This window comes from Phoca vitulina, unplaced genomic scaffold, assembly GCF_004348235.1.
Source record: "Phoca vitulina isolate PV1807 unplaced genomic scaffold, GSC_HSeal_1.0 scaffold4, whole genome shotgun sequence".
NCBI lineage: Eukaryota > Metazoa > Chordata > Mammalia > Carnivora > Phocidae > Phoca > Phoca vitulina.
In genome coordinates, this window is record NW_022589707.1 from 28,479,269 (window position 1) to 28,506,310 (window position 27,042).

The following is a 27,042-nucleotide window of genomic DNA, read 5'->3' on the forward strand; positions in this document are numbered from 1 at the left end:
ACTGTCTCTTTCTGTATTTGGAATGGTTAAATACAGGTTTTATCCTTTTCTCATTATCAATATTAGTTATTTAATTTTGCTAGAGGTCATCTTTAATATAAAAAGCAGATATGTATGATGGCATGCATTTTTAGGTATCCCTATACCTATTTCATGGGTGACTCATCTTACTGCTCTAGTCATGCTCAGGGAAAATTTCTTTTTGTAATTAGTTGATCCAAATTCTTCCTTTAAAATCTAAGGTTTACGTTTTAACTTAGTGAGAAAGATTAGTCCAGGCATCTCAATGTTTATCCTTGTGGATGGGTATATGGAAATTACACTAGTATGGTTCCTTCTAATACCAGGGACCTCAAGATTGAGAGAGTATGTGTCTTGGTTGACTTCAAAGAAAAAAATCATCAAGATACCAGTAGCAAAGTTCTTACTGTGTCCTTTAGCTTGTGCACTGATAGAGAACAAACAAACAAAAACCACAAGTGACTGGAGAAAAGAATAAAGGGTCTTCATGCATTCAACCATGGTTATTGAGCACATACTTTGTGCCAGGTACTGTTCTAAACACTGGAGATACATTAGTGAAAAAATGACAATCTCTTTCCTTGGTTAGATGAAATTCTAATGGAAGGGAAAACTAATAAGTAGTTAACATAAAGAATAAGTAAGTTATGTTAGAAAATGGTAAATGCAATTGAGAGTATAAAATGCAATACCACAGAAGAAGGAGGAGTAAAGATTGCACATCACTGAGAAAATGATAGCTGATCAGAGATGTGAAGAGAGTCAGTCATGAAGAAATCTGGGGGAACAGGGTTCCATGATGAACAAAGCCACAAGGGCAATACTTGAAGCAATTTCAAGTGATGGACCTTTCCCCTCTGTTCGCATTAGGTTCTCATGCTCCTTACGCCTCCTATAGATTCTTGGGCATAGCAGTCACTACCTAGCCACAGGGTCTCATGCAGGAAAGGCACAGAAACAGTCTCTCTTTGACACCAAACCTCTTTAGGATCCCTTTCTCCTTTCTCTGGCTGCTCTCTGGCTTCCCAGAGTCTCGTTCCTATCTTTCTAGGTCCATCTTTTCCACTGGTACACCGTGTTGGAGCTGAGCTACAGTTAATCAAAGAAGGAATTCAACATTTGAGTTATTGGAGTTAAAAAGTACTAAATAATTTTATCTATCATTATTTTTATTTTCCATTATTGTGATTATCCTGACTATAGATTTCTGCAATCTGCAATTTGCAGAATAAGCAAGAGTAGGAACATTATATAGGTATCCTGATCATAAGCTTATGTAAATTGAGACATGTAAAAAGAAATTTTTTTCATAAAATCAACACTATATACATATTAATGAAGCAAACTGTTGTAAAATGCTGATCCTCAAAGATAGCAAGTGCAATCTTGCAAGTGCCCTCACTTACACACCAAATCAGGAAAAAAGAAGACCAGAATATATGTGGTTGTGGTATTTTTATATGAAACATTCTCTTATACATGATAAACTCCAAACACATTAAAATACCAGCATTATCCACAAACTTATGTTTAAACTATTATATTGCAAGTTCTACCTTTTTCAATAACTGTCATCTCATTTCTATTATTTTTACCTCAAGACTCTAATTGTTTCTTTTATAGGATCTAACCTACTAGTGTCCTTGGCAATACACTTCATGGTGTTTGCATTTGCAATAATTATTTGGACAATTTGCCACATAGTACAACTGGAAAACGTTTTACTAGTTCAGGTCTAAATTCTTACAAAAACTATCAGTTTTATAATGAGCAATATAGCTGTTAAAGTAGAAATGATGAATGTCTTTTACCCTAAACAGCACGTAGGTTTCTTTTCAGTTAAAAAAAAAAGTAAATTTAAATGCACTGAAGTATGGGTGGGTAATCTCCATGATAAATAAAAATTGTTTTATAGACTTAACAGTAGCAGAAGTACAATTTGTATAAAATTTACATTAATGCTAGCCCATTTGATTATGTATACCTTCTTCTCTCCCCACCCCATGGAAACTCTTAATAGCAGAGTATTTTTACTGAAGGACTTAATTTCACACTAACCATACCTTTGTAGAGTAAAAGCCAGTGTAGAATAGTAGCGTAAACCGGTGTTTTTCAAGCTTGGCTGCACACAGGAAAGGGAAAAATAAGGCACCCATACACAGGCCCCACTACAAAGACTAACTGAATTGGTCTGGGGCAGGGCTCAGGCACAGGTATTTTTTAAAAATCTCCCCAGGTGATTCTGATGTGCCCCAGGATTGGGAATAACCGGTGTAAACAAAAAGACCTAAACACAGGTGTTCTGAATTATAATTATTAAAAAAAATTGGAAATCATTTAGTCTCAATACGTACCAAAAGAGTAATACTATTTAAACAAAAAGAAAATTAGTAAATCTAAATGAAATAATGCTTTTGCAGGTATGGTGACAGGGTTAAGCAAGAGCAGGAACACTAAGGATAAAGTTAATTGCCATTTAGAATGAAGTCAACTTTTAAGAGTTTTCTTTTAAAACAGTTTTCCTTCTTGAAAAAAATGTATATTTTAGGATTCAGAAAATCACGCTTTTAAATATGATCTGCAATCAGATTGCAGGATCTGACCTCCTTCCAGTCTGATGTCTCTTTACAAGCCCACATACGTGCCAGATGCTACTGCCTTCATTCAGTTTGGGGTAGTGTTCCTAGTATTTTTTTCTGTAGGGCCCCATGCTTCCCCATTCGTGAATGGTACAATTGTGATTTTTAAACTGCTGGTTTGTATTTATCTTTCTTTAGACTGTAAACTTTATGAAGGCAGAGCTTGTTTAATCTTGGCTTGTGCTCATGGTTTAACTTCTAGTATAATGCCTAGCAAATATTAAATATATGTTGAATGAATACACACTGAGTTTTGTCCAACATTATTCTGAATTAGCATGATGTCCAATAGAAGGACTGAGTCCTTTAAGCCCACCTGATAAAAGTATTCTTCAGAGTGTTGACTGCAGAGTCTGCTGTCGCCTTAAGAGTGTGGCAGAGATCTTCATCTTTGGCAATGTAGCTGAGTCTCAGCAGAATTTGGCTCTTATCCCAGACTCCTTCTGCAACCCCGTCTGTGGCCCAACGTCTTCAGTCAAAAGGCTCCTTGCCTTTTGGTTCATATCTGGCTCTCAACTAGTCCTTCCCAACTACCATATTGCTCTTGTACTGATCTCCAACCATAGTTTTATCTTACTGAGCCCTTCTCATTTCATCTATTTAGGATTTCCTGGTAATAAACTTTGCTCTATTTAATCAGGGATCTAAAGGCCTTCAACTGGGAGAGTCATCTTGGCACTGATGAGCTCCTCCCTGCTTATTCTATCTCTTCTAGCTGTAGGCTCCAGAGAAAATAGCATAATGTTTGTACTGTGAGCTTCCTAAATCAGTTGGACTTCTTTCCTTGAATCTACATGTTCATTTGCAGCATTTCTGAATCTGCTTACATCTACTTCAGTCTAGAACCTGGGTAGGACCAATAACTGTTGAATGTTTTCTAGCATTTAGTATTGAAATTAACATTAGAAGACTGTGAAGTATAATTAGCTGCTTGTGATAATTATATTAATGAAGATTATTTATGTTAAAAATATTGTCTCCTATTTAAAGAGATTCAGTCAAACAAAGTCTATGTAGGGGGCACCTGGGTGGCTCAGTCTGTTAAGCATCTGACTTCAGTGCAGGTCATGATCTCGGGGTCCTGGGATCGAGCCCCGTGTAGGGCTCCCTGCTCAGCAGGGAGTCCGCTTGTCCTTCTCCCTCTGCCCCTCCCCCTGTTGTGCTCACTCTTTCTCTCAAATAAATAAATGAAGTCTTAAAAAAAAAAAAAGACAACCCACATAGTGGAGAAAATCATATATCCAGTAAGTGACTTATATCTAGAAGAATTCTTACAACTCAATAATAAAAAGAGAACTCAATTTTAAAATAAGCTAAGCGGGTGCCTGGGTGGCTCAGTTGGTTAAGCGACTGCCTTTGGCTCAGGTCATGATCCTGGAGTCCCAGGATCGAGTCCCGCATCGGGCTCCCTGCTCAGCAGGGAGTCTGCTTCTCCCTCTGACCCTCCCCCCTTTCATGTGCTCTCTCTCTCATTCTCTCTCTCAAATAAATAAATAAAATCTTTAAAAAAATAAAATAAAATAAGCTAAGCATCTGAATAGATATTCTCTAAAGAAGCTATTTTAATGACCTATAAGCACGTAAAACAATACTCAACATCATTAGGAATGCAAATCAAAACCACAATAAGGTATCACTTCACACCCACTAGAATTATTATGATCAATAAGAGGTAATAAATGTTGGTGAGTACTTGAAATTAAAACCTTCATGCACTAGTGGTGGGATTATAAAATGGTGCAGCCACTTTATAGGAAAATACTAACACAGTTTCTTAATATGTGAAATATGGAATTACCATAGCCCAGCAATTTCACATCTAGGTTTCTACCCAAGGGAAATGAAAACATATGCCCACACAAATGTAAATGTTTATAGAAGTACTATCCACAAGTACCAAAAGGTGGAAAAATCCAAATGCCCAACAACTGGTGAATGAATAAACAAAGTGTGTTATATCTATATAATGGAATACTATTAAGCAATAAAAAGAAAGTACTGATACATGCTACAACATCGATGAGCCTCAAAACATTATGCTCTGTGAAAGAAGCCAGACATGAAAGAACACATATTGCATAATTCCACTTGTATAAAATGTCCAAATTAGGCAAATATATAGAGACAGGAAGATTAGTGTCTCTAAGGCTGGGGTTGAGAAATGAAGAGTGATTCTAAGGGTCATGAGGTTTCTTTTTGGGGTACTGGAAATGTTTTAAGGTTAGTTTTTGGTGATGGCTGCACGATTCTGAAAATATACTAAATATGCTAAAAATTATTGTATTGTACACTTAAAGTGAGTGAATTTTATGGCATATATATTATAATTCGATAAAGCTGTTAGCTTTAAAAAATGTTACTGATTTTGTATGGGGATATGAATTTTATGATAAATAGACTTCTGTAGACCTACTGCAGAGTTGAGGGCTAATGGAAATTAGAAATAGAGTCTGTTTCTCCTGAAGTTTAGCAGAGAAGGTATTGTGTTTTAGACCAGGTTAGGATAATAGAGTGGCAAGAAAATGAATATAGGTAGTATATAAAGTCCCACATGAAAGGGTATATTAAAACATAGTTTCTATACATGAAATCTGGATAAGTTTCAAAGGATGCCTGAGTACCTCTCCATGAATGCTGTAGCTAATTCTGTTGTAGGAATAAAGAATATGTTTGATCCCCTCATTATGGTATGTTAATTTATAGATGGAACAACTTTCACTCAATAACATTTTTCTTATTGTTTCAATAGGAAATGTGGATATTAACTTCATCTTTGTGCAGAGTGCAAAATGCCAGCATAATAATAACAGCTAATACTTATTGATTGCTTGCTGTATGCCAGACATTGAGTGGTTTAAATCCATTTCTTCATTTAATGTATTACATTGGTATGAATACTTACTCTTCCTACTTGGTTTAATTAAACTTTTTTTTCTTGTGTCTTCTTTCTTGGGCTTTTCTCAGCTCTCTTTTTCTCTTTCCCCTCCCACCTTCAGTATAAATGATACTATTAATGTTTCAGAGTCTCATTTCTTAAAAACAACCCCTTCGTTCACATTGCCCTGACTTTAGCCAAAAACCAATTTGACATTGGAGAAATATATCAAATCAGATTTTATGCTGAATTTTTACTGATTTTTTCAAAATGTTCAAGGGGTTTGTATATGTGGACCTGCAATAAATCCCAGAAAGGTGGCCTGAAGGGGAGGAGGTCTTTGAATGTGAAGTGGTAGATTCCACAGGAGTACGGAATCTTTTGTGAAGAGATCTGCAACAGAGGATGGAAAAAAGAAAACAGTTCACAAAAGGTGTGGGTAAAGGGTGGCAAAGAAGACATGTAATGCAAAATGTGGACATTTGTGAGGGATGCCTCAATGCATTGCATTAATAATTTGCATATTAAGAAGTCATGAGTCTTCGCGTTAATGAATCCCTAACTAGTCTCTGACACAATAGACTGAACCGTCCCTGGAGGAGTCATTATGGCCTATCATGTCAATGAGCCGCATATTAATGACTCTCTTACATGCTCATCAACAGGTAGCCTAATAGGCTCCCATTGAGTTCTTTTTCATTTGCTTTTTAAATGTATCCTCTCTTCCCTTCCTTTTGTAACACTATTGTGAAGAATTGACAAAAAGGTGCATTAAGATGATTTTAATGTGTGACGTAAGTTCACAAAAGCATTAAATTCAGAAATAATGCTTTAAGTCTTACTCCTCTGCCTAGAAAACTTCTCAAATGCAGTTAAACACAAATCCAGTTGGATAATAGGGTTCTTATTTGGATTTTAACATAAACCATCCAACCCAATTTACCATATTTCTCTTTTCCCTGATATATCAATTCATGCTGTGATTAGCATAAGTAGAATAGCTACTTTGGAAATAAGTTTGTGAAACTGAATTGCTTGAACACGGAAATGAATTAGAACAGATTTCATATCATAAACACTCATTAAAACCAAAGCAGTAGCTGATAGTATAAAAAATTAAAAATAAAGAGGAAATAGCAGACATACATTAATTTCATAGCAATAAAGAAATGAGCTAAAACATTACTTTATAACTTTTAAATTTAACAATTCAAGGTAGTCGCAGGAAGGCACAATTTTAACTTTTCTAACTTGCTTTGGCAAGTTGGTCCCAATTACTCTATTTAAGATATCTGGTGCTTTTTTACAAACATAAAATCTATGATCTCCTATAAAAAATACTGAAGAATTGTTCTTCCAGTATTTCTACTGAATTACACACCATCTCGCCTGATTTACTTTCCAGATGAAGGAAATAGTATTGACACATGCTTGAGATCCTTTGTCAGGAGACAGGAATGGGTAGAAGCTGGGGGAAAAAGTTGGAGAAGTTTCTTAGCACTTTGTTCCCCATAAAAAAAAAAAATAACAAATGAACAACCACTTGTAAACATTGCTATTTTGAGAAAATTGAGGGCAAAGACGCTCAGATGAACAGCTACAGGTTGGTACTCTGACCTCATACCTGTCACCCTCCCTTTGGCAACAATTCCTTCTGAGAGGTGTCACTTCTTGAATGATTTGATTTCAAAGTCTGGAAGTCTCATGCTCCTTTGTGTTGATTCTGCCTCCTAACCCTTCCGAACATACACTGGATGTATCAATTTACATTTTAAATTACTTTTTCTTAAAACAGTTTCAAAACAATAAGTAACACAAATGCTAAAGAGCTTGTATGTCAAAGCTCAGTATTTAACAAACCAAATAGCCTAGCAATACTTACATGTAGATTCCACAAAGAAAGTGTGTTTAATCAGAGTCTCTGTAATTTCAATTAGCTGGCTCAGTAGTCATGACTCTGCGATAGTGACTTTTTACACAACCACAGATAAATCAACATCGTTATGAAAAAAAGAATGCCTGCAACTTAGTATCCTTAGGGAAAAAATACACACGACAATACTCTGATAATTTTTGGAAGACGGAGATGGTATAAAACTCTTAGCAGTCGCTTTGCAGGGGAACTCTGGAGAATAAGGATGTCCGACTTTGGAAGTAGCAGGACTCTCAGCTGAACAATCACTCGTTTCTTGTCACCCACTTACTCCATGGGTGACGATTACTTCCTTTAAGAACTCAAGTAAAATAAGGCCTTTGGGCCAATAAGTTTAAGAACTTTTTCTGATATCCCTGTGATGTGTATTCTTTAGTTTTTCCAGTACTCATTGCTTAAAAACATTCACATTTCTCTCTCAATGGGATATAACTGGCAGGTTGTGGCAGAGTCATTCCTTGAGCCAGGTTTACCTATAAGTTTTCTTTACTTAAAATTCATGGATTCTGCTTATAATTCTATCTCCTCCCAAAGCAACCTACAATTTTTGGTTCACACATGGACCTCCAAGAGGCTACTTAATTCTTCACTAGATGCTCACAATGTAGTACCTCTTGAGAAAATACACATTGCCACAAAATGCACATGTTGCCCAGATTCAATCACAGAACTAAATCTAAATAGTCTTTTTTTTTTGTCCTGATTCCTGTGAGGTGAGGTGAGCAGAAAAAATAGCACCCAGCACTTTGACATGGCAAGGCAGATTTGAATGGGCAATCCTTAGTAGGCAACCAAGTTATGAAATGAAGAAACTTTGGAAAAGAAACTTACCAAAGGATTCTTCAACAAAGGTATGTTTTTCAGTTATTGAAATTTCCTGTATTGAGAAGGCATAGTACAATTGTTTTCAGTACGTTCTCAAGATCAAGCACCGAGGCAATGGGCAATGCTCTAATTGAGAAATAGAAATAGAAAAGATTTTTAGGAATGTAGTAAATCAGCTTTATGGAAAACAGGAAAATGACTCAATAAAACCATCTGGTCCCTAATGTCGTGGCATGTGCTTAGTTTCTTGAATGCTTGAGCTGTTCACTAGAGTTTACTCAAGGGGCTTGTGGTTTGCCATGGTTTATGATTACATTTTATAAGTAATAAATGAGCCTATATGATAGGTATTATCCAATACATTTGTTTATCCAACCAGTTGTGATATATGTAATGTTCTGTTATTTGAAAAGTTTTACATGGACATAAGTAAAATGATGTGGAAGTAAATGATTCTGTAATCTTTACTACAAGTAATATAAGATTAGCTCACAAACTGTGCAGGTAGGATTTCTATCAATTTGAACTGATAATGCTGACCATAAGATTTTTACCAAGAGTTTATTTTTGACTGTGTTGAAATTTTGAGTTAGCAGCTATTTCTACTGATTCTGCTAGCATTTTTATTTTTTTAAATAGTTTAAGAAATTTCCAAATAAAACATTTCAAAATTATATTCATAAATACTCCTATTAGTTATATAAATATAGAACTCTAAAACTGGAAGGCATGTTATTTAATAGCAAAACTGAGAAGAGCAAGTTCATTCCAATTTGAGCAATAAAAGGGTTGATGGGTAGTGGCTGCCTGGCTGTGTGGAGAAGGTTCATTGAGTTGAATCTGGTCTCGGCAAGGAAATCCCTTGATCTGTTATCAGTCCTTGCCATGGGTGCTAGAGAGAGAGGCCAGCATGAGAGCATTGTATTTGATATCCCTAATCTAATCCAGAGCCTTTACTTCGAAGATAAGGAATGTGATGCCCACAAAAACCATATTCCTTACCATATTAGTTATTAGTCTCCAGATTCAGGATTGAAGGGAATATAAAGCCATTTAAAAATGTTGATGTTTTCTCTTTGAGATTATTTCTTGCTTCTTTCAATCCCTGTTAATAATGCAGAGCTGTCTTCATTTTATTGTCCTTTCTTTATCATCAAGGAACTGAATATAATTTGTCTTTTCAATCTAAATTCCTTCTGCATCATGCCTTTAAATCTTTTTTCCTTAGATACTTCTGCTCACAATTAGAAATTTATCTCTTTAATTCTCTGTCTTTTGATCAAATATTTCACTGCTGTTTTCGGTTTTACTCCGGATCAAGAGAAGACTACTGGTATTGTAACACCAAAGGGACAGATATTAAGCTCTAGTAGTTAATGTATTTTCAACATTACCTCTCGTTAAGTACAAGCTTTTGCTTTCCCCCATCCGCCAATTCAGAAGTGGCTAAAAAAAAAGTCAGAATACTAGAAAGTGAATTTTTAGGAAAATATCACCATAAAATTATGAAAATAAATAGTATACAATATTATCCCAGGAAAGCCTTTTCAGTATTTCTAGGAGTAGCCATTTGTCAGTGCCAATGCCAATGTTAATGTACTCTTTTTAAGTGTCTTAAAAAAAAAATCTCAAAGAGGTGCCTATTTTTTCTAATTTAAAAGCTCTCCATGTATTTTCCTTTCTTTCTTTAAGGGAGGAGGATAGAGGAAACAAAATGAGACCAAAGAGGACAGGCTGAACTGCTTGAGGAGTTCAACATTTATGCATTTTTTAGCTGTTTCTCTGAGTGAAAGGTGGTGCCCAAGAATTCCAAGTATGGTGCTCTCTGAGCAATGCCGAGCATCTTGCAGCAGTGTTAGGGAGACACAAATACAAGTCATGACCACTTTGGAAATGATCCTTTTTTATGCCAACTTTTTTATTGCTCTTGGAACAGAGTTACACTTTTGCTGCCTGCAACCCAATCCTGACATTTACCCGGACTGGTTGGGTAATTCCATCACATCAGACTCGGATTGTGTGGAACAGGTCTCTGAGAGGTTTTACTCATATTTTAAGAGACGTATGAGCTTTTTAGCACAATGGCATTATAGGACCTTAGGAAAATCATATCGTTACTTATACAAAAACGACTACATTTCAACAGTGTTAAAATTAACGCCAAAAGCAGAAGTGCCACATACGCAGAAACTGCAGTAAGGTGGTAATATTAACATGGTGCCTAAATCTTGACACTGAATAAATAAAAGAAAGTGTGGATTAACATTCCCGTGCACACTGTATTTGGAGAGGACACTTTTCAATAAAAGGTTACTTTTACTGAAGATCTAGTGATTTTTCTTTGGAGGATGGTCCTCTGAGAAGGGCATTGTAAAAACAACTAAGCAAGTATGCTATCATGGGTTACAAATTTTACTCTTGAAAGTAGCTTGTGAATTAAAGGTATGAGAGAATACAGGGTAAACATTAAAAACTACAGATAACTCCAAGTGAAAGGAAAGGCATGGCACTTGGGTACCATGGTAGTGTAGAATGTGTTTACCACACATCACTAATAACAATAATAATAATAATAACAATAGTGATAATAACGATAAATTTATTAAACACTTCCATGTATGGAGAACTGTGCTAAATAATTGCCCTGTATAAGGAGGAGGCAATATTTTGGAGAAAATTGAGGCATAGAGAGGTTGATTATCATGTCCGAGGTCATGTGGCTATTATATTTCATATGGATCATTATTGATCATTATTGATTGGAAACCATTAATTTCTTTATATATTCAAAACATATTTATTATCTACTTGAGGCCATCACATAAAATTTCAATGTTATGTCCCATTTCTTTGAAGTGGGGGAAAATTTAAATTGTAAAAATGATGCAAGCCTTTGTGCAATGATATTATAAGAGAGAAAAAAAACAATAAAATCTGGGCATTTTTCATTCAATAAACACTAATTTTCACTTCCCATTTGGTCAAAAGCCCAAAGGCCTTCTAAGCCTAACACATTTCCTCAATGAAACTCATTGCTTTCCTTCACCCTTGTTTCGCCTCCTGAATTCTCTATTTCAGGTGATGCTAGTTCCATCCTTTTAAATTCTCAAACTAGAAACCTCTGCATTAGCCTTTATTTCTCTCCACTCTTAAGTGTTTTCTAAATAGTAGGAAAGCATGTGACAAAGTCATAGCAAACTAACAAGGAGTAGGGGAACCAGGTTTGGGACCAGGAGGGCCAACTAAAGCAGAGAAATGACTCTCCCCACTGCCTATCATTGAGGGAAGGGGCAGTCTGCATAGCTAGACCCAATGGACTCAGTGCACTGAGATACATCACATCTTTATTGGGGTTTACAAATCTGGCCTCACATCAAAATCATCTTGGGAGTTTCTCAGCTCTGTCATTCTCCATTCCCTCCCCACCTCCATGTGCAGGTCTATTAATTTAAAACTTAGAGAGATCAGATCTGGTGCTTCTGATATGAAAGGCGATTTGGGGAACTGTTGTTATATCAAGAGCTATAGTATCCATGGGAGAAGGGAGGGACAGGTAGCAGGGCTCCTGAACAATGGAGATGCAAGTTCCTTTATGAGCTTGATCTCTAGTTCCTTAGAGATTCATCTAGATAGAATGCCCAAATCTAGCAAAACTAGTAGGCACTACTTACAGGCTGGCTAATAACTACTTAGAATGTTATGGCCCAGGTGAACAGTGTGGATGGGAAGGCATTTTATTTTTCCCCAGTGAAGGACTAGAATAAAAGCCAGGAACCTAAGCATAACTTGTGGGTCCCCTTTCCAAGCATGTGAGATTAGGGAAGAAGGTGCTTCTCATGGGTACCTCAGAAGCAGATCACCAAGCCCATAAGAGATCAGAAACCACGCTGCAGATTAATTCAACACCTTCCTGACTTGTAGTGCAGGGGCCCCAATTAACTTCCAGATTTAACTCTTCCTTGCTTAGGTCTTAGGAGGGAAAATAGTAGATTTCTAAATCTCATGAATGTAACCAACGTCAGGCAGAGAGAGTCATTTTTAAAATCTATCTACAGGGAATTGATCAACAAATCATATTTTTGCCACATCAAAAGTTGTAACTCAAATTTGATTCCTCTCCTCTTTCCTTGCCGTCACCTTTAACCCTCATCATATTTGTGCCTGAAATATTGTAGTCTTCTCGTGGCTAGTCTACCTGCCCCACTGTGGCTCATTCAGGTTCTCCTTAGAGAAGTCCCTAAATGTACCTCCAGAGATTGGTTCTAAAATGGACATCCCACATCGGGCTCCCTGCTCAGGAAGAAGCCTGCTTCTCCCTCTCCCATTCCCCCTGCTTGTGTTCCTGCTCTCACTATCTCTCTCTCTGTCAAATAAATAAATAAAATCTTAAAATAAATAAATAAATAAATAAATAAATAAATAAATAAAATGGACATCTGATCATGTCTCTCTCCCATTGAACTCTCTTTCCCCACCACCCCCTGCAGTGGTTAAAAAGTGCATAAAGAATTCAGCCCCACTCTGCTTGGCATGCTAAGCCCTTTAAAACCTACTCAAAAACAAACTGATGGTTACCAGAGGGGAGGTGGGCTGAGGGATGGGTTAAATAGGTGATGGGGATTAAGGAGGGCACTTGTGACGAGCACCGGATGTTGTAAGTGTTGAATCACTAAATTGTACACCTGAAATTAATATTACACTGTATGTTAACCGACTGGAATTTAAATAAAAACTTACTAAAAACACCAAAACCTATTCAAACTAACTCTAGTTCTGTTCCTTGGCATTCTTTCCCCCCAATACAATTTGAACCGTCTGAACATTTCATTGTTTCTGAATGTGTCTCTGTCTCTTGTGCTTTCTTACCCTAAAATCTTTTACCACTTGTTATTGCCTCTGTCTGGAATGACCATACCATTCTTCTCTAATTGCCAAACTCTTACTTTCCTCAATAATTCAGTGACCCAAAATATTACTTCCTTTGTAAAAAATTCCATGATTTCCCCACAGAGTACCCTCCTTGTTTCTGTCCTCCCTTTTTTTCTTAGAGAATATGTTTCATATTCCATAATGTATTATAATACTTATCACTTATTATAGTGATTATAATAATTGCCTGTTGATGTGTCTATTTCCATCCTTACATTTTAGCTTCCTAAAAGTAAGACGTTATGATATCCCAGTGTTTATTATTAAGTTATGAGAGTGGGTGATCAAAATATCTTCTAGAAGAATGAATGACCCTTTTTATGATTAAATAATACAAAAGGCTATATTATATGATTTAAGATGCACTGGAAATAAACTTTCTCCACAAAATACATATCTTTTTGACTTTTTAATTTCTAAGTTTATAAGATTTTAAAATGTTGTTTAATTATTTGAAGTCATAACTAAAAACATTGTCCTGAGCTTTGGAAGGGGTGAAACTTTAAGCATTAAAAGACAAAGAGGTAAAGAGAAGGGGAAGAGTAGAAAGGATGTTGTGCATTTATTCAACAGCATCTATTATGCCACCAGTATGGGTCAGGCACTGTTTTAGCCCCTGGGAATACAAAGAAATAAGAAACTTCCTTGCTTAAAAGAGCTCAGGTAACATAAAAGGGAGACCCGAAATATTCAATAATGCTTTTCATTTCTATGACAATTGTGTAGTTCTGGGCCCTATCATCAACCATCAGGTGCTTTGTTTTTATCCTCAATTCTTCTAAAGTTGTTTTAATTATACTCTTTAGATGTAACTGGTCATATGACTGGCACTTTGAATTTCAGAGTGGGATTTTATCTAAAGACATCCTCTAATCTAAGCCAGAGAGTAAGCCATTTGTCTTAATAAATTATCTGAAATTAGAATTTAACTAGATATTTTAAAATAATGTAATAAGCACCTGCAAAACTACCACTCAAAACAACAACCAAATTCTAATCACTTCCTTTCCTCATCCCTTACCCCAACTTGCCCCACCTGACGTAACCATAATCTTTAAAATCAAGCTTTCTTGTTTATATAACTTTTTAGTATATTCTGTTTTCCTTTATATATATATATATATATATATATATATATATATATATATATATATTCAAATTATTTTAGTAGTTTTTAGCTTATAAAAAAGAACATCCTCTGATGTAATGTTTTGGAACTATTCATTTAATGCGATGTTACTAAGATTTATCCATATTGTTGTATGTCTCTGTGGTTTATTAATTCTGAGTGCTATGTAATATTTCTTTTTATGATATGCCATAGTTCTGTGTGTCTCTTCTGTTGGTGGGCATTTAGATTGTTTCAAGTTTGTGTACTTGATAGCAATTTTTATCAATTAAATGATATTAAAATAATATCTCCTTGTGGTTTTGATTTACATTTCTCTGTTCTCTAACAATACTGCCTATCCTTTTATGTGCTTACTGGCTATATGAAGTTTCTCTTCAGTGAAATGTCTGTCCCTCTCCCCTGAGTCTATGAAAATGTTCTTGCTTTCTTATTGATTTGTAGGAGTTTCTTATATATTACTGATGCTTTTTTGTGTTGATTTTATGTAACACATGCATTCTATCTTAGTTTGTAATTTATATTTTTCTCTTATAAATCTGTCTTTTAATGAACAAGTTTTAAATTTCAATATAGTTAAACTGACAATCTTTTTTTTATAGCCACTTTTTTCTTCTTATTTAAGAAAACATTTCCAACTCTGAAGTCTGTAAGATATTCACACGTATTTTCTATTAAGAATTTCAAGGTTTTGGGGTGCCTGGGTGGCACAGTGGGTCGAGTGTCCAACTCTTGGTTTTGGCTCAGGTCATAATCTTAGGGTAGTGAGATCGAGCCCCCTGTTTGGCTCCGTGCTCAGTGTGGAGTCTGCTTGATGATTTCTCTCCCTTTTCATCTGCCCCTCCTCCTGCTCGTGCTCTCTTTCTCTCTAAAATAAAGAAATAATTGATACTAAGCGTAATTCTGATAACTAGGTCAGTGACAATTGCAACTTAATTCCATCAAAGTAAAACCTATTAAACAGATACCAGAAGTATACAGGAGTAAAAATAAACCTCTACTGGTCAATTTAATCAAACTGGTTGTATAAATTTCACATTTCAACAGAACGCTGGCAAAAAAGAATATTCTGGCTTTATATACTTAAATCAGATGCTAGATTTTTTTTTTCTTTTCTTTTTTTTTTTTTTAAATTTTATTTCATTTATTTGACAGAGAGAGACACAGCAAGAGAGGGAACACAAGCAGGGGGGAGTGAGAGAGGGAGAAGCAGGCTTCCCGCAGAGCAGGGAGCCCGATGTGGGGCTCGATCCCAGGACCCTGGGATCATGACCTGAGCCCAAGGCAGACGCTTAATGACTGAGCCCCCCAGGCGCCCCTAGATTTTTTTTTCTGAATTAAGGAAATATTTTGTTATAGAGGATACACAGATTTCTAATTTTATCCGAACTTCTGGGTTCATTAGACATTAGTTGCATTACTGCCAATGTTTTTGTTGGTTCCAAGTAAGTATGATTTAGTATATTGCTTAAGCTATTCTTAGAGACAGATTTAAATCTTAGATTTTGTTGTTGTTGTTGTTTAAAACAGGAATACATTTTCAAAAGAATAAATGACTTTAAAATTCAAATTGTTTATATTTCAGCATTCCTTAGTGGAACATTTCTGTGTTATTTTCCAAATGTGGTAATAGTAAATTTAAGTTTCAAGGGTAAATTTCTTGAACAGTTTTACTTATATTTGTTCATTATACCTATTTAGGAAACCAGACTTTTCATGAGCATGCACAATGTTTACAGAAAGAGGTTTATCTAGTTTAGAGCATGCTATAATAAAAGCTGTGTTTTGGGAAAATTACATCATGAGTTCACTTACTATTTTTTCATATAGAATTACAGAAATACAGAATACAATTAAATCATCTAGATTCTTTTTATATTTTGCATAAGTATGATTCCAGATGGCTAAATTATTTTAGGATACTATTAGTCTAACAAGCAGAAATAAAAGCAATACGAACACTTCTGCTGTATATGGGTCCTGCTGGAGAAGTTAATGTAAGGTCATAAACATTGGTCTTACACAGTATTGGCCACAAATGTTAAAATAAAAATGCATGTATATATTTGAAAAATAAAATAAAATAAAATAATAAATAAATCTTTTTAAAAAAAGAATTTCAAGATTTTTGACATTTCAGATATTAATCCATCTGGAGTTCATTTCTGAATATATGTTGTGCTGATTTCATCTTTTCTCATAGAAGCAGCCATTTTCCCTATCTTCATTTTTGAACAATCCCTTATTACCTGCTATATGATATACCATGTTTGTCATATATCCAAGTTCTAGATATGTGCAAATCTGTCACTATGCTCTCAATCCTTGTCTGTCTGTCTCCATACCACCATAACTGTCTTAAAAAACTAAAACTTCATATGATCTCTTGAAATCAGGTAGAGCAGGTTTCTCCTCACAGTTACTTCTCAAAAATATTTTATCTACCTTCAGTCCTTTAGTCTTCTCTTTAAGATCCTATTTTCAAATGTTGTAAAAAAAAAAAAAAAAAACCTGTTGTGGATTGTTATTTATTTGAGAGAGAGAGAGAGAGCAAGCAAGAGAGCCCAAGCAGGAGGAGAGGCAGAGGGAGAGGGAGAAGCAGGCTCCTGATGTGGGGCTCGATCCCAGGACCCCAAGATCATGACCTGAGCCAAAGGCAGATGCTTAACTGACTGAGCCACCCAGGAGCCCCAAAAACTGTTGTGGGACTTTGATTAGAATTGGATTGAATCAATTTGGGAGAGAATTAATACTTTAATATATCTTCTTCCTATCTATGAACATGGTATGTATCTCAATTTTTCTAGGTTTTTAGTATTTCTTTTTTTTTCTTTTTTTTTAAATTTTTTATTGTTATGTTAATCCCCATACATTACATCATTAGTTTTAGATGTAGTGTTCCATGATTCATTCTTTGTGCATAACACCCAGTGCTCCATGCAGAACGTGCCCTCTTTAATACGCATCACCAGGCTAACCCATCCTCCCCCCTCCCCTCTAGAACCCTCAGTTTGTTTTTCAGAGTCCATTATCTCTCATGGTTTGTCTACCCCTCCGATTTCCCCCCTTCATTCTTCCCCTCCTGCTATCTTCTTTTTTTTTTTTCTTAAGATATATTGCATTATTTGTTTCATAGGTACAGATCTGAGATTCAACAGTTTGCACACTTCACAGCGCTTACCAGAGCACATACCCTCCCCAGTGTCTATCACCCAGTCAGCCCATCCCTCCCACCCCACCCCCCACTCCAGCAACCCTCAGTTTGTTTCCTGAGATTAAGAATTCCTCATATCAGTGAGGTCATATGATACATGTCTTTCTCTGATTGACTTATTTCGCTCAGCATAATACCCTCCAGTTCCATCCATGTTGTTGCAAATGGCAAGATCTCATTCCTTTTGATGGCTGCATAATATTCCATTGTATATATATACCACATCTTCTTTATCCATTCATCTGTCGATGCACATCTTGGCTCTTTCCACAGTTTGGCTATTGTGGACATTGCTGCTATAAACATCGGGGTGCACGTACCCCTTCCGATCCCTACTTTTGTATCTTTGGGGTAAATACCCAGTAGTGCAATTGCTGGATCATATGGTAGCTCTATTTTCAACTTTTTGAGGAACCTCCATACTGTTTTCCAGAGTGGCTGCACCAGCTTGCATTCCCACCAACAGTGTAGGAGGGTTCCCCTTTCTCCGCATCCCCGCCAACATCTGTCATTTCCTGACTTGTTAATTTTAGCCACTCTGACTGGTGTGAGGTGGTATCTCATTGAGGTCTTGATTTGGATTTCCCTGATGCCAAGCAATGTTGAGCACTTTTTCATGTGTCTGTTGGCCATTTGGATGTCTTCTTTGGACAAATGTCTGTTCATGTCTTCTGCCCATTTCTTGATTGGATTCTTTGTTCTTTGGGTGTTGAGTTTGATAAGTTCCTTTTAGATTTTGGATACTAGCCCTTTATCTGATATGTCATTTGCAAATATCTTCTCCCATTCTGTCGGTTGTCTTTTGGTTTTGTTGACTGTTTCCTTTGCTTTGCAAAAGCTTTTTATCTTGATGAAGTCCCAATAGTTCATTTTTGCCCTTGCTTCCCTTGCCTTTGGTGATGTTTCTAGGAAGAAGTTGCTGCGGCTGAGGTCGAAGAGGTTGCTGCCTGTGTTCTCCTTTAGGATGTTGATGGACTCCTGTCTCACATTGAGGTCTTTCAACCGTTTGGAGTCTATTTTTGTGTGTGGTGTAAGGAAATGGTCCAGTTTCATTCTTCTGCATGTGGGTATCCAGTTTTCCCAACACCATTTGTTGAAGAGACTGTCTTTTTTCCATTGGACATTCTTTCCTGCTTTGTCAAAGATTAGTTGACCATAGAGTTGAGGGTCCATTTCTGGGCTCTCTATTCTGTTCCATTGATCTATGTGTCTGTTTTTATGCCAGTACCATACTGTCTTGATGATGACAGCTTTGTAATAGAGCTGGAAGTCCGGAATTGTGATGCCACCAGCTTTGCTTTTCTTTTTCAACATTCCTCTGGCTATGCGGGGTCTTTTCTGGTTCCATACAAATTTTAGGATTATTTGTTCCACTTCTTTGGAAAAAGTGGATGGTATTTTGATGGGGATTGCATTGAATGTGTAGATTGCTCTAGGTAGCATTGACATCTTCACAATATTTGTTCTTCCAATCCATGAGCATGGAACGTTTTTTCCATTTCTTTGTGTCTTCCTCAATTTCTTTCATGAGTATTTTATAGTTTTCTGAGTACAGATCCTTTGCCTCTTTGGTTAGATTTATTCCTAGGTATCTTATGGTTTTGGGTGCAATTGTAAATGGGATCGACTCCTTAATTTCTCTTTCTTCTGTCTTGTTGTTGGTGTATAGGAATGCCACTGACTTCTGTGCATTGATTTTATATCCTGTCACTTTACTGAATTCCTGTATGAGTTCTAGCAGTTTTGGGGTGGAGTCTTTGGGGTTTTCCACATAAAGTATCATATCATCTGCAAAGAGTGAGAGTTTGACTTCTTCTTTGCCGATTTGGATGCCTTTGATTTCTTTTTGTTGTCTGATTGCTGTGGCTAGGACTTCCAATACTATGTTGAATAGCAGTGGTGATAGTGGACATCCCCGCCGTGTTCCTGACCTTAGGGGGAAATCTCTCAGTTTTTCCCCATTGAGAATGATATTTGCTGTGGGTTTTTCATAGCTGGCTTTTATGATATTGAGGTATGTACCTTCTATCCCTATACTCTGAAGAGTTTTGATCAAGAAAGGATGCTGTACTTTGTCAAGTGCTTTTTCTGCATCTATTGAGAGGATCATATGGTTCTTGTTCTTTCTTTTATTAATGTATTATATCACATTGATTGATTTGTGGATGTTGAACCAACCTTGCAGACCAGGGATAAATCCCACTTGGTCGTGGTGAATAATCCTTTTAATGTACTGTTGGATCCTATTGGCTAGTATTTCGGTGAGAATTTTTGCATCCATGTTCATCAAGGATATTGGTCTGTAATTCTCCTTTTTGATGGGGTCTTTGTCTGGTTTTGGGATCAAGGTAATGCTGGCCTCATAAAATGAGTTTGGAAGTTTTCCTTCCATTTCTATTTTTTGGAACAGTTTCAGAAGGATAGGTATTAATTCTTCTTGAAATGTTTGGTAGAAGTCCCCTGGGAAGCCATCTGGCCCTGGGCTTTTGTTTTTTGGGAGATTTTTGATGACTGCTTCAATTTCCTTAGTGGTTATAGGTCTGTTCAGGTTTTCTATTTCTTCCTGGTTCAGTTTTGGTAGTTGATACACCTCTAGGAATGCATCCATTTCTTCCAGGTTATCTAATTTGCTGGCATAGAGTTGCTCATAATATGTTCTTATAATTGTTTGTTTTAAATATAAAATTCTTATATTTCTTTGGTGTTGGTTGTGATCTCTCCTCTTTCATTTATGATTTTGTTGATTTGGGTCTTTTCTTTTTGATAAGTCTGGCCAGGGGTTTATCAATCTTGTTAATGCTTTCAAAGAACCAGCTCCTAGTTTCATTGATCTGTTCTACTGTTCTTTTAGTTTCTATTTCATTGATTTCTGCTCTGATCTTTATTATTTCTCTTCTCCTGCTGGGTTTAGGCTTTATTTGCTGTTCTTTCTCCATCTCCTTTAGGTGTAGGGTTAGGTTGTGTACTTGAGACCTTTCTTGTTTCTTGAGAAAGGCTTGTATTGCTATATACTTTCCTCTTAGGACTGCCTTTGCGGCACCCCAAAGATTTTGAACAGTTGTGTTTTCATTTTCATTGGTTTCCATGTATTTTTTTAATTCTTCTTTAATTTCCTGGTTGACCCATTCGTTCTTTAGTAGGATGCTCTTTAGCCTCCATGTATTTGAGTTCTTTCCGACTTTCCTCTTGTGATTGAGTTCTAGTTTCAAAGCATTGTGGTCTGAAAATAGGCAGGGAATGATCCCAATCTTTTGGTACTGGTTGAGACGTGATTTAAGACCTAGGATGTGATCGATTCTGGAGAATGTTCCATGGGCACTAGAGAAGAATGTGTATTCCGTTGCTTTGGGATGGAATGTTCTGAATAAGTCTGTGAAGTCCATTTGGTCCAGTGTGTCATTTAAAGTCTTTATTTCCTTGTTGATCTTTTGCTTAGATGATCTGTCCATTTCAGTGAGGGGGGTGTTAAAGTCCCCCACTATTATTGTATTGTTGTCGATGTGTTTCTTTGCTTTTGTTATTAATTGCCTTATATAATTGGCTGCTCCCATGTTAGGGGCATAGATATTTACAATTGTTAGATCTTCTTGTTGGATAGACCCTTTAAGTAGGATATAGTGTCCTTCCTCATCTCTTATTACAATCTTTGGTTTAAAAATCTAATTTGTCTGATATAAGGATTGCCACCCTAGCTTTCTTTTGGTGTCCATTAGCATGGTAAATGGTTTTCCACCCCCTCACTTTCAATCTGGGGGTGTCTTTGGGTCTAAAATGAGTCTCTTGCAGACAGCATATCGATGGGTCTTGTTTTTTAATCCAATCTGATAGCCTGTGTCTTTTGATTGGGGCATTTAGCCCATTTATGTTCAGGGTAACTATTGAAAGACAAGAATTTAGTGCCATTGTATTGCCTGTAAGGTGACTGTTACTGTATATTGTCTGTGTTCCTTGCTGGTCTATGTTGCTTTTAGGCTCTCTCTTTGCTTAGAGGACCCCTTTCAATATTTCTTGTAGTGCTGGTTTCATGTTTGCAAATTCCTTTAGGTTTTGTTTGTCCTGGAAGCTTTTTATCTCTCCTTCAATTTTCAATGACAGCCTAGCTGGATATAGTATTCTTGGCTGCATATTTTTCTCATTTAGTGCTCTAAATATATCATGCCAGTCTTTTCTGGCCTGCCAGGTCTCTGTGGATAGGTCTGTTGCCAATCTAATGTTTCTCCCATTGTAGGTTACATATCTCTTCTCCCGAGCTGCTTTCAGGATTTTCTCTTTGTCTCTGAGACTTGTAAGTTTTACTGTTAGATGTCGGGGTGTTGACCTATTTTTATTGATTTTGAGAGGGGTTTTCTGTGCTTCCTGGATTTTGATGCCTGTTTCCTTCCCCAAATTAGGGAAGTTCTCTGCTATAATTTGCTCCATTATACCTTCTGCCCCTCTCTCTCTTTCTTCTTCTTCTGGGATCCCAATTATTCTAATGTTGTTTCATCTTATGGTATCGCTTATCTCTCGAATTCTGCCCTCGTGATCCAGTAGTTGTTGATCTCTCTTTTCCTCAGCTTCTTTATTTTCCATCATTTGGTCTTCTATCTCACTGATTCTCTCTTCTGCCTCATTTATCCTAGCAGTTAGCGCCCCCATTTTTTATTGCACCTCATTAATAGCCTTTTTGATTTCGACTTGGTTAGATTTTAGTTCTTTTACTTCTCCAGAAAGCATTTCTCTAATAACTTCCATGTTTTTTTCAAGCCCAGCTAGTATCTTTAAAGTAATGATTCTGAACTCTAGATCTGACATCGTACTAATGTCCGTATTGAGTAGGTCCCTGGCAGTCGGTACTACCTCTTGTTCTTTTTGTTGAGGTGATTTTTTCTGTCTTGTCATTTTGTCCAGAGGTGAATAGATTAATGAGAGAACAAAATGCTAACAGGGTAACAAGGTTCCCAGAAAATATACTCTAAACAAATCAGAAAAGACCTGAAGCAGTTGGAAAAGAAAGGGAAAGAGAGAAAAAAGGAAAAAGAAAAAAGAAAAAGATAAAGATAAAGATAAAAACAAACAAAAACAGAACAAAACAAAAAAAAAACAGAATATGATCAAATATGATCAGGCTGGTATATAGATCAGTGCCACACTAGATTTTGGGTGTATTTTGGTCTGTTAGAAGAAAGTGCCTCCCAAAATTTTATAGAAAGAAAAACTTATATATGTACAAAAATAAGGGTTGATATGATGAAGGGATGGAATATGACTGTAAAGATGGAAATTATAAAAAATTTTATAAAAGGAATGGCTAAGAAGTTGTTTGAAAAAAGAAAGAAGAGGATTTAAAAAAAAAAAAGAAAAAGGAGAGAATGTGATCAGGCAGGGGAGTAGAAAAAAACCATACACTAGAGATTTAGGGTATATTTTGATCTGTTAGAAGAAACTATCTCAAAATTTTAAAGAGAGAACAACTTATATATATATGCCAAAAATACGGGTAACTACTATGAAGGGATAGAATATGACTCTAAAAATGAAAAATAAAATTTTTTTTTTAAAAAGGGATTGATAAGATGTTGGTTGAAAAAGGGAAAAAGAAAAATTCAAAAAAAAAAAGTTAAAAAAAAATTAACTTGAAAGACTACAGAATCATGGTAAAAAAGCCATGGATTCTATATGCAGTATTCCCCTAGCGCTGGAGTTCTGCCGTTCTCATTGATCGGTAAACTTGGTCTTGGCTGGCTGTTCTCGCTGATCTTCTGGGGGAGGGGCCTGTTGCCGTGGTTCCCAAATGTCTTTGCCGGAGGAGGAATTGCCCCGCCCTTGCCCGGTCCGGGCTAAGTAATCTGCTCGGGTTTGCTCTCGGGAGCTTTTGTTCCCTGCAAGCTTTCCGTACAGCTTTGGAGGCGGAGAGTGAAAATGGCGGCCTCCCAATCTCCGTCCCGGAGGAGCTGAGAACTCGGGGCCCTGCTCCTCAGTGAGCCCCCAGATAAAAGCCATCAGTCACTCCCGTCTCCCCGGTCTCCGGCCGCACTCCGTGCTCACCAGGCCTGTGACTGAGCGTTTCTATCTCTGGCACCCGACCCCGGGTGGAATCTCCAAACACAGCAGATCCCCGCGGTGCGCTCCCGCACCTCTCCTCCCAGGGGAAGAAGGTGAGTCTCCCCGGATCTGCCGCTTGTTGGGTCCCTGCTGGAGGAGCAGTGGCCCGACTGTGCCGCGGATCACAGTTTATGGCAACCCCGAGCTGAGAGGCCGCGCCTCGGCTCCGTCTCTGCAGCCGGCTTCCCCGCTCAGATACCTGGGAGCTCTGCCGCACTCAGGCACCCCCGGTCTTTCTGTGACCCCGAGGGTCCTGAGACCACACTGTCCCGCGAGGGTTCCACCCCCCGCTTAGCCACTGGAGCGACGTCCCTCAGCAGGGCCGACTTCTAAAAGTTCTGATTTTGTGCTCCGCGGCTCTATCACTTGCCAGAAGCGGCCGACGGAGGCCCCTCCCCCGCCATCTATCCTCCCGAATATCGCCTCGGATTCACTTCTCTGCACGTCCTACCTTCCAGAAAGTGGTCGCTTTTCTGTTCAGAGAGTTGTTGCTATTCTTTTCTTCGATCTCCTGTTGAGTTTGTAGGTGTTCAGAATGGTTTGATCCCTATCCAGCTGAATTCCTGAGAGGAGACGAAATCCAGGTCTCCTACTCCTCCGCCATCTTGCTCCGTCCCCCAGTTTTTAGTATTTCTTGATACAACTTTATTCTTTTCCTTGTAGGAATCTTACACATCTTCTATTATTTTTCTTCATAGATATTTGGTATAATATTTAAATTTCATGTATTTCAGCTTCTCTTTCTTGTATTTATCCCTGAATCTAAGATTTCTCTCCTATATTTATGTATTTACATGTTTTATAAGACACCAATATAATAATACACAGTTTAGTACCTAATTTTTTGTCCCCCAAATTAGTTAAAAGCAGATTTATTTCCTTTTGATGCAATAATTTTTTAAAAATTGAAGTACCTTAGAGAATTAAGTTAGAAAAATGATTGATAGCATTTTGGTTAGTCAAAAACAGAAGGCTTAAATGGCTATGATTTTCCTTCTACAAATGAGATTTTCAACACTGTTATGCAGATAAAGAGGAAGCAGGAACAACTAAATGATGTTTAATGGTTTATATATTTTTAAGCTCCTATATATCATGTATTTGGAGAAAGAAAAATGCACCAACTTGCAGTTAGATTCCACAAAAATAAATCTTTGCATAGTTATTGGACTCATTAAACAATACAGATTTATAGATTCAGTATCAATTATGTAAATACTGTATTTTTCCAATGATATTTTATGTATGTAGAAACATTATTTTCTTTCATGGACCCACTGGAAAATACCAAATATTTTTGGTAAAGCTAAATTAAACATATAAATATAAACAAAACTGAATTACCTTCTTGTGTAGTCCAGATGGAAGAATTTGCTAGTTTTCTCATGATTTGTTGAAAAAAGATGGGCTTTCCTGGGATTTGGATCAACATTATCCATGCAATGAAGAGTAGACTCCATTACACAACTTTATCAGCAATTGCCAACTCTCTAGATGCATTTTATTGGAGAAAAAAAGTCATTGAGAAAAGTCATTATAAGAAAATTCAGCTGAGACAATACAAGAAAATGTGGACACTGGGCCAATCATTTCTAATAGATTGACTTGTGACATAACTATACACAAAGTGAGCTTTTTCACTAACATTTTTCTTGCTGAGTGTCATGGACAAATCTAAATTCTAATGATGCCACACATAAACCTACAAGTAGAGTACATTTGAAAGAAAAATATATTTATCTTCCTTAATCACTATGCAGAAGATTATCATAAAGGAAGTATAACCCAAATCATTTTAAAGAAAGAAAACACATGCTTTCATATGAGCAATCTGAAGTCTTGGTTGTAAAATTAGCCCGTGGCAATACACACATAAAGTCTTTGAACTGAGTATAAATTTAGCTGCCTTTCAGTTTTTAGTAAGTTTGTTTTTTTCTCCTTTCTTGGAGAGAGAGAGTTAATGTTATATCCACCCAACTGAAAGAATTTTGAATAAAATGGAACACAAAAAAAATTAATAATTGGAACGTTAAAAAGCAATTTCCACGACCATAAATGGACTGTCAGTTCATAAAACTTTATCATTTAAACCAACAGAAAAATGTTCTCACTTGCAAAGACTAAATTCATGAATGATGGACTAATCAACATTTACATATATTTTTACTTTGGTTATGTAAGTTTTAAATATAGGCAACACAATCTTATTTAGAAATATGGCATTGTGGAAATTATTTTAAAATTTTTCTACTAGTAATTTACTATTGAATTATTCTGAGATCAATTTTATTTAAAAAGCATACCAAGTAATGCAAGAAAATATGAAACGTTATATAATATTTATTTGGCTTGTTATTTGTTTGAATTTTCCCCTGTACAAAAATACTTAGAAGAGGTAGTCTCAGAAAACATTTATAACATTTTGTTTTAAATTTGACAGTAAAGAAGAATCATTAGTAACATCAGGCGAGAGTAACTTTGAGAATTCAAAGATTACAGGTAATATTTTTATTTGATTTTTTCAATTTAATTTTTAAACAAAATCTGTGTCTTTTGTTAAAGCCTACAATGATAACAATCTTACACAGACACAATTGTATTAACTTTGCAGATACCTATATCCCAACAATTGTTTGTTCTCATGAGGACCAGGCAGCCTTGGAAACCAGTAATCGAAATGTAAAAGATGTAAACAGGGAACATGATGAACATAATGAAAAAGAATTAGAGTTGATGGTAAGTGTTCTGGTTGCCACGGTATTACAGACGATGAATCCATTTATGCTTCAAAGATGCTGCAATGCCTGCCTTTCAATAGTTTCAACTAATATAATTTGCAAATGTGAAAGCACGCCTATTCTGTCCTTGCATCTCTAGCTTGATCAACAAGGCACTTTGATTTCAGTATGTTGCTTCTGGTCTCTGCAGTGGTAAATTAATGACATTCATTTCTTATCTCTTCACCAGCGGCTCTGAGTAATAGTTTGTAGGAATTATAGAAGAGGTAGCACTATCCTGATGTGCATTTCTAATCTTTGTGACAAGTGTACACTTAGCATAAACTCGTCTGTAAAATGAGAGGGCTGGGCTAGATGGTTGTTAGAGTCTGTCCAGCTTTTCAAGTCTGATTCTTGCATTTAGCAGCATTTTTTTAAAACTTACTTCCATCTTTGTGAGAATCTCACAGTTCTATATCATTGGAAAGTATTAAATTACCAAATGAGGAGAAAATAGCCTGTGCTATATTTTTTAAACAGGAAACAGATTCAGTACTGTACAATTTAGTATTAAATTTGTTATCATAAATTTCACACTTGGTGAACATTCAATCTATTTGGAATTTTTGGGGGGATGGTTTAGATAGCATTTTTATCACAAAGGAAGAAATGGGAG

At 36.5% G+C, this 27,042-nt stretch overlaps 1 protein-coding gene across 1 annotated transcript in view; it reads left to right on the forward strand.

Annotated features, from left to right (window-relative positions):
- Window positions 1-27,042, forward strand: part of PPP1R3A (protein phosphatase 1 regulatory subunit 3A) — a 45,187-nt gene that overhangs the window by 14,490 nt on the left and 3,655 nt on the right. The window contains exons 2-3 of the mRNA XM_032401191.1: window positions 26,090-26,148; window positions 26,261-26,385. Of these exons, the coding sequence (XP_032257082.1) occupies window positions 26,090-26,148; window positions 26,261-26,385 (184 nt within the window). The remainder of the gene's footprint in view (window positions 1-26,089; window positions 26,149-26,260; window positions 26,386-27,042) is intronic.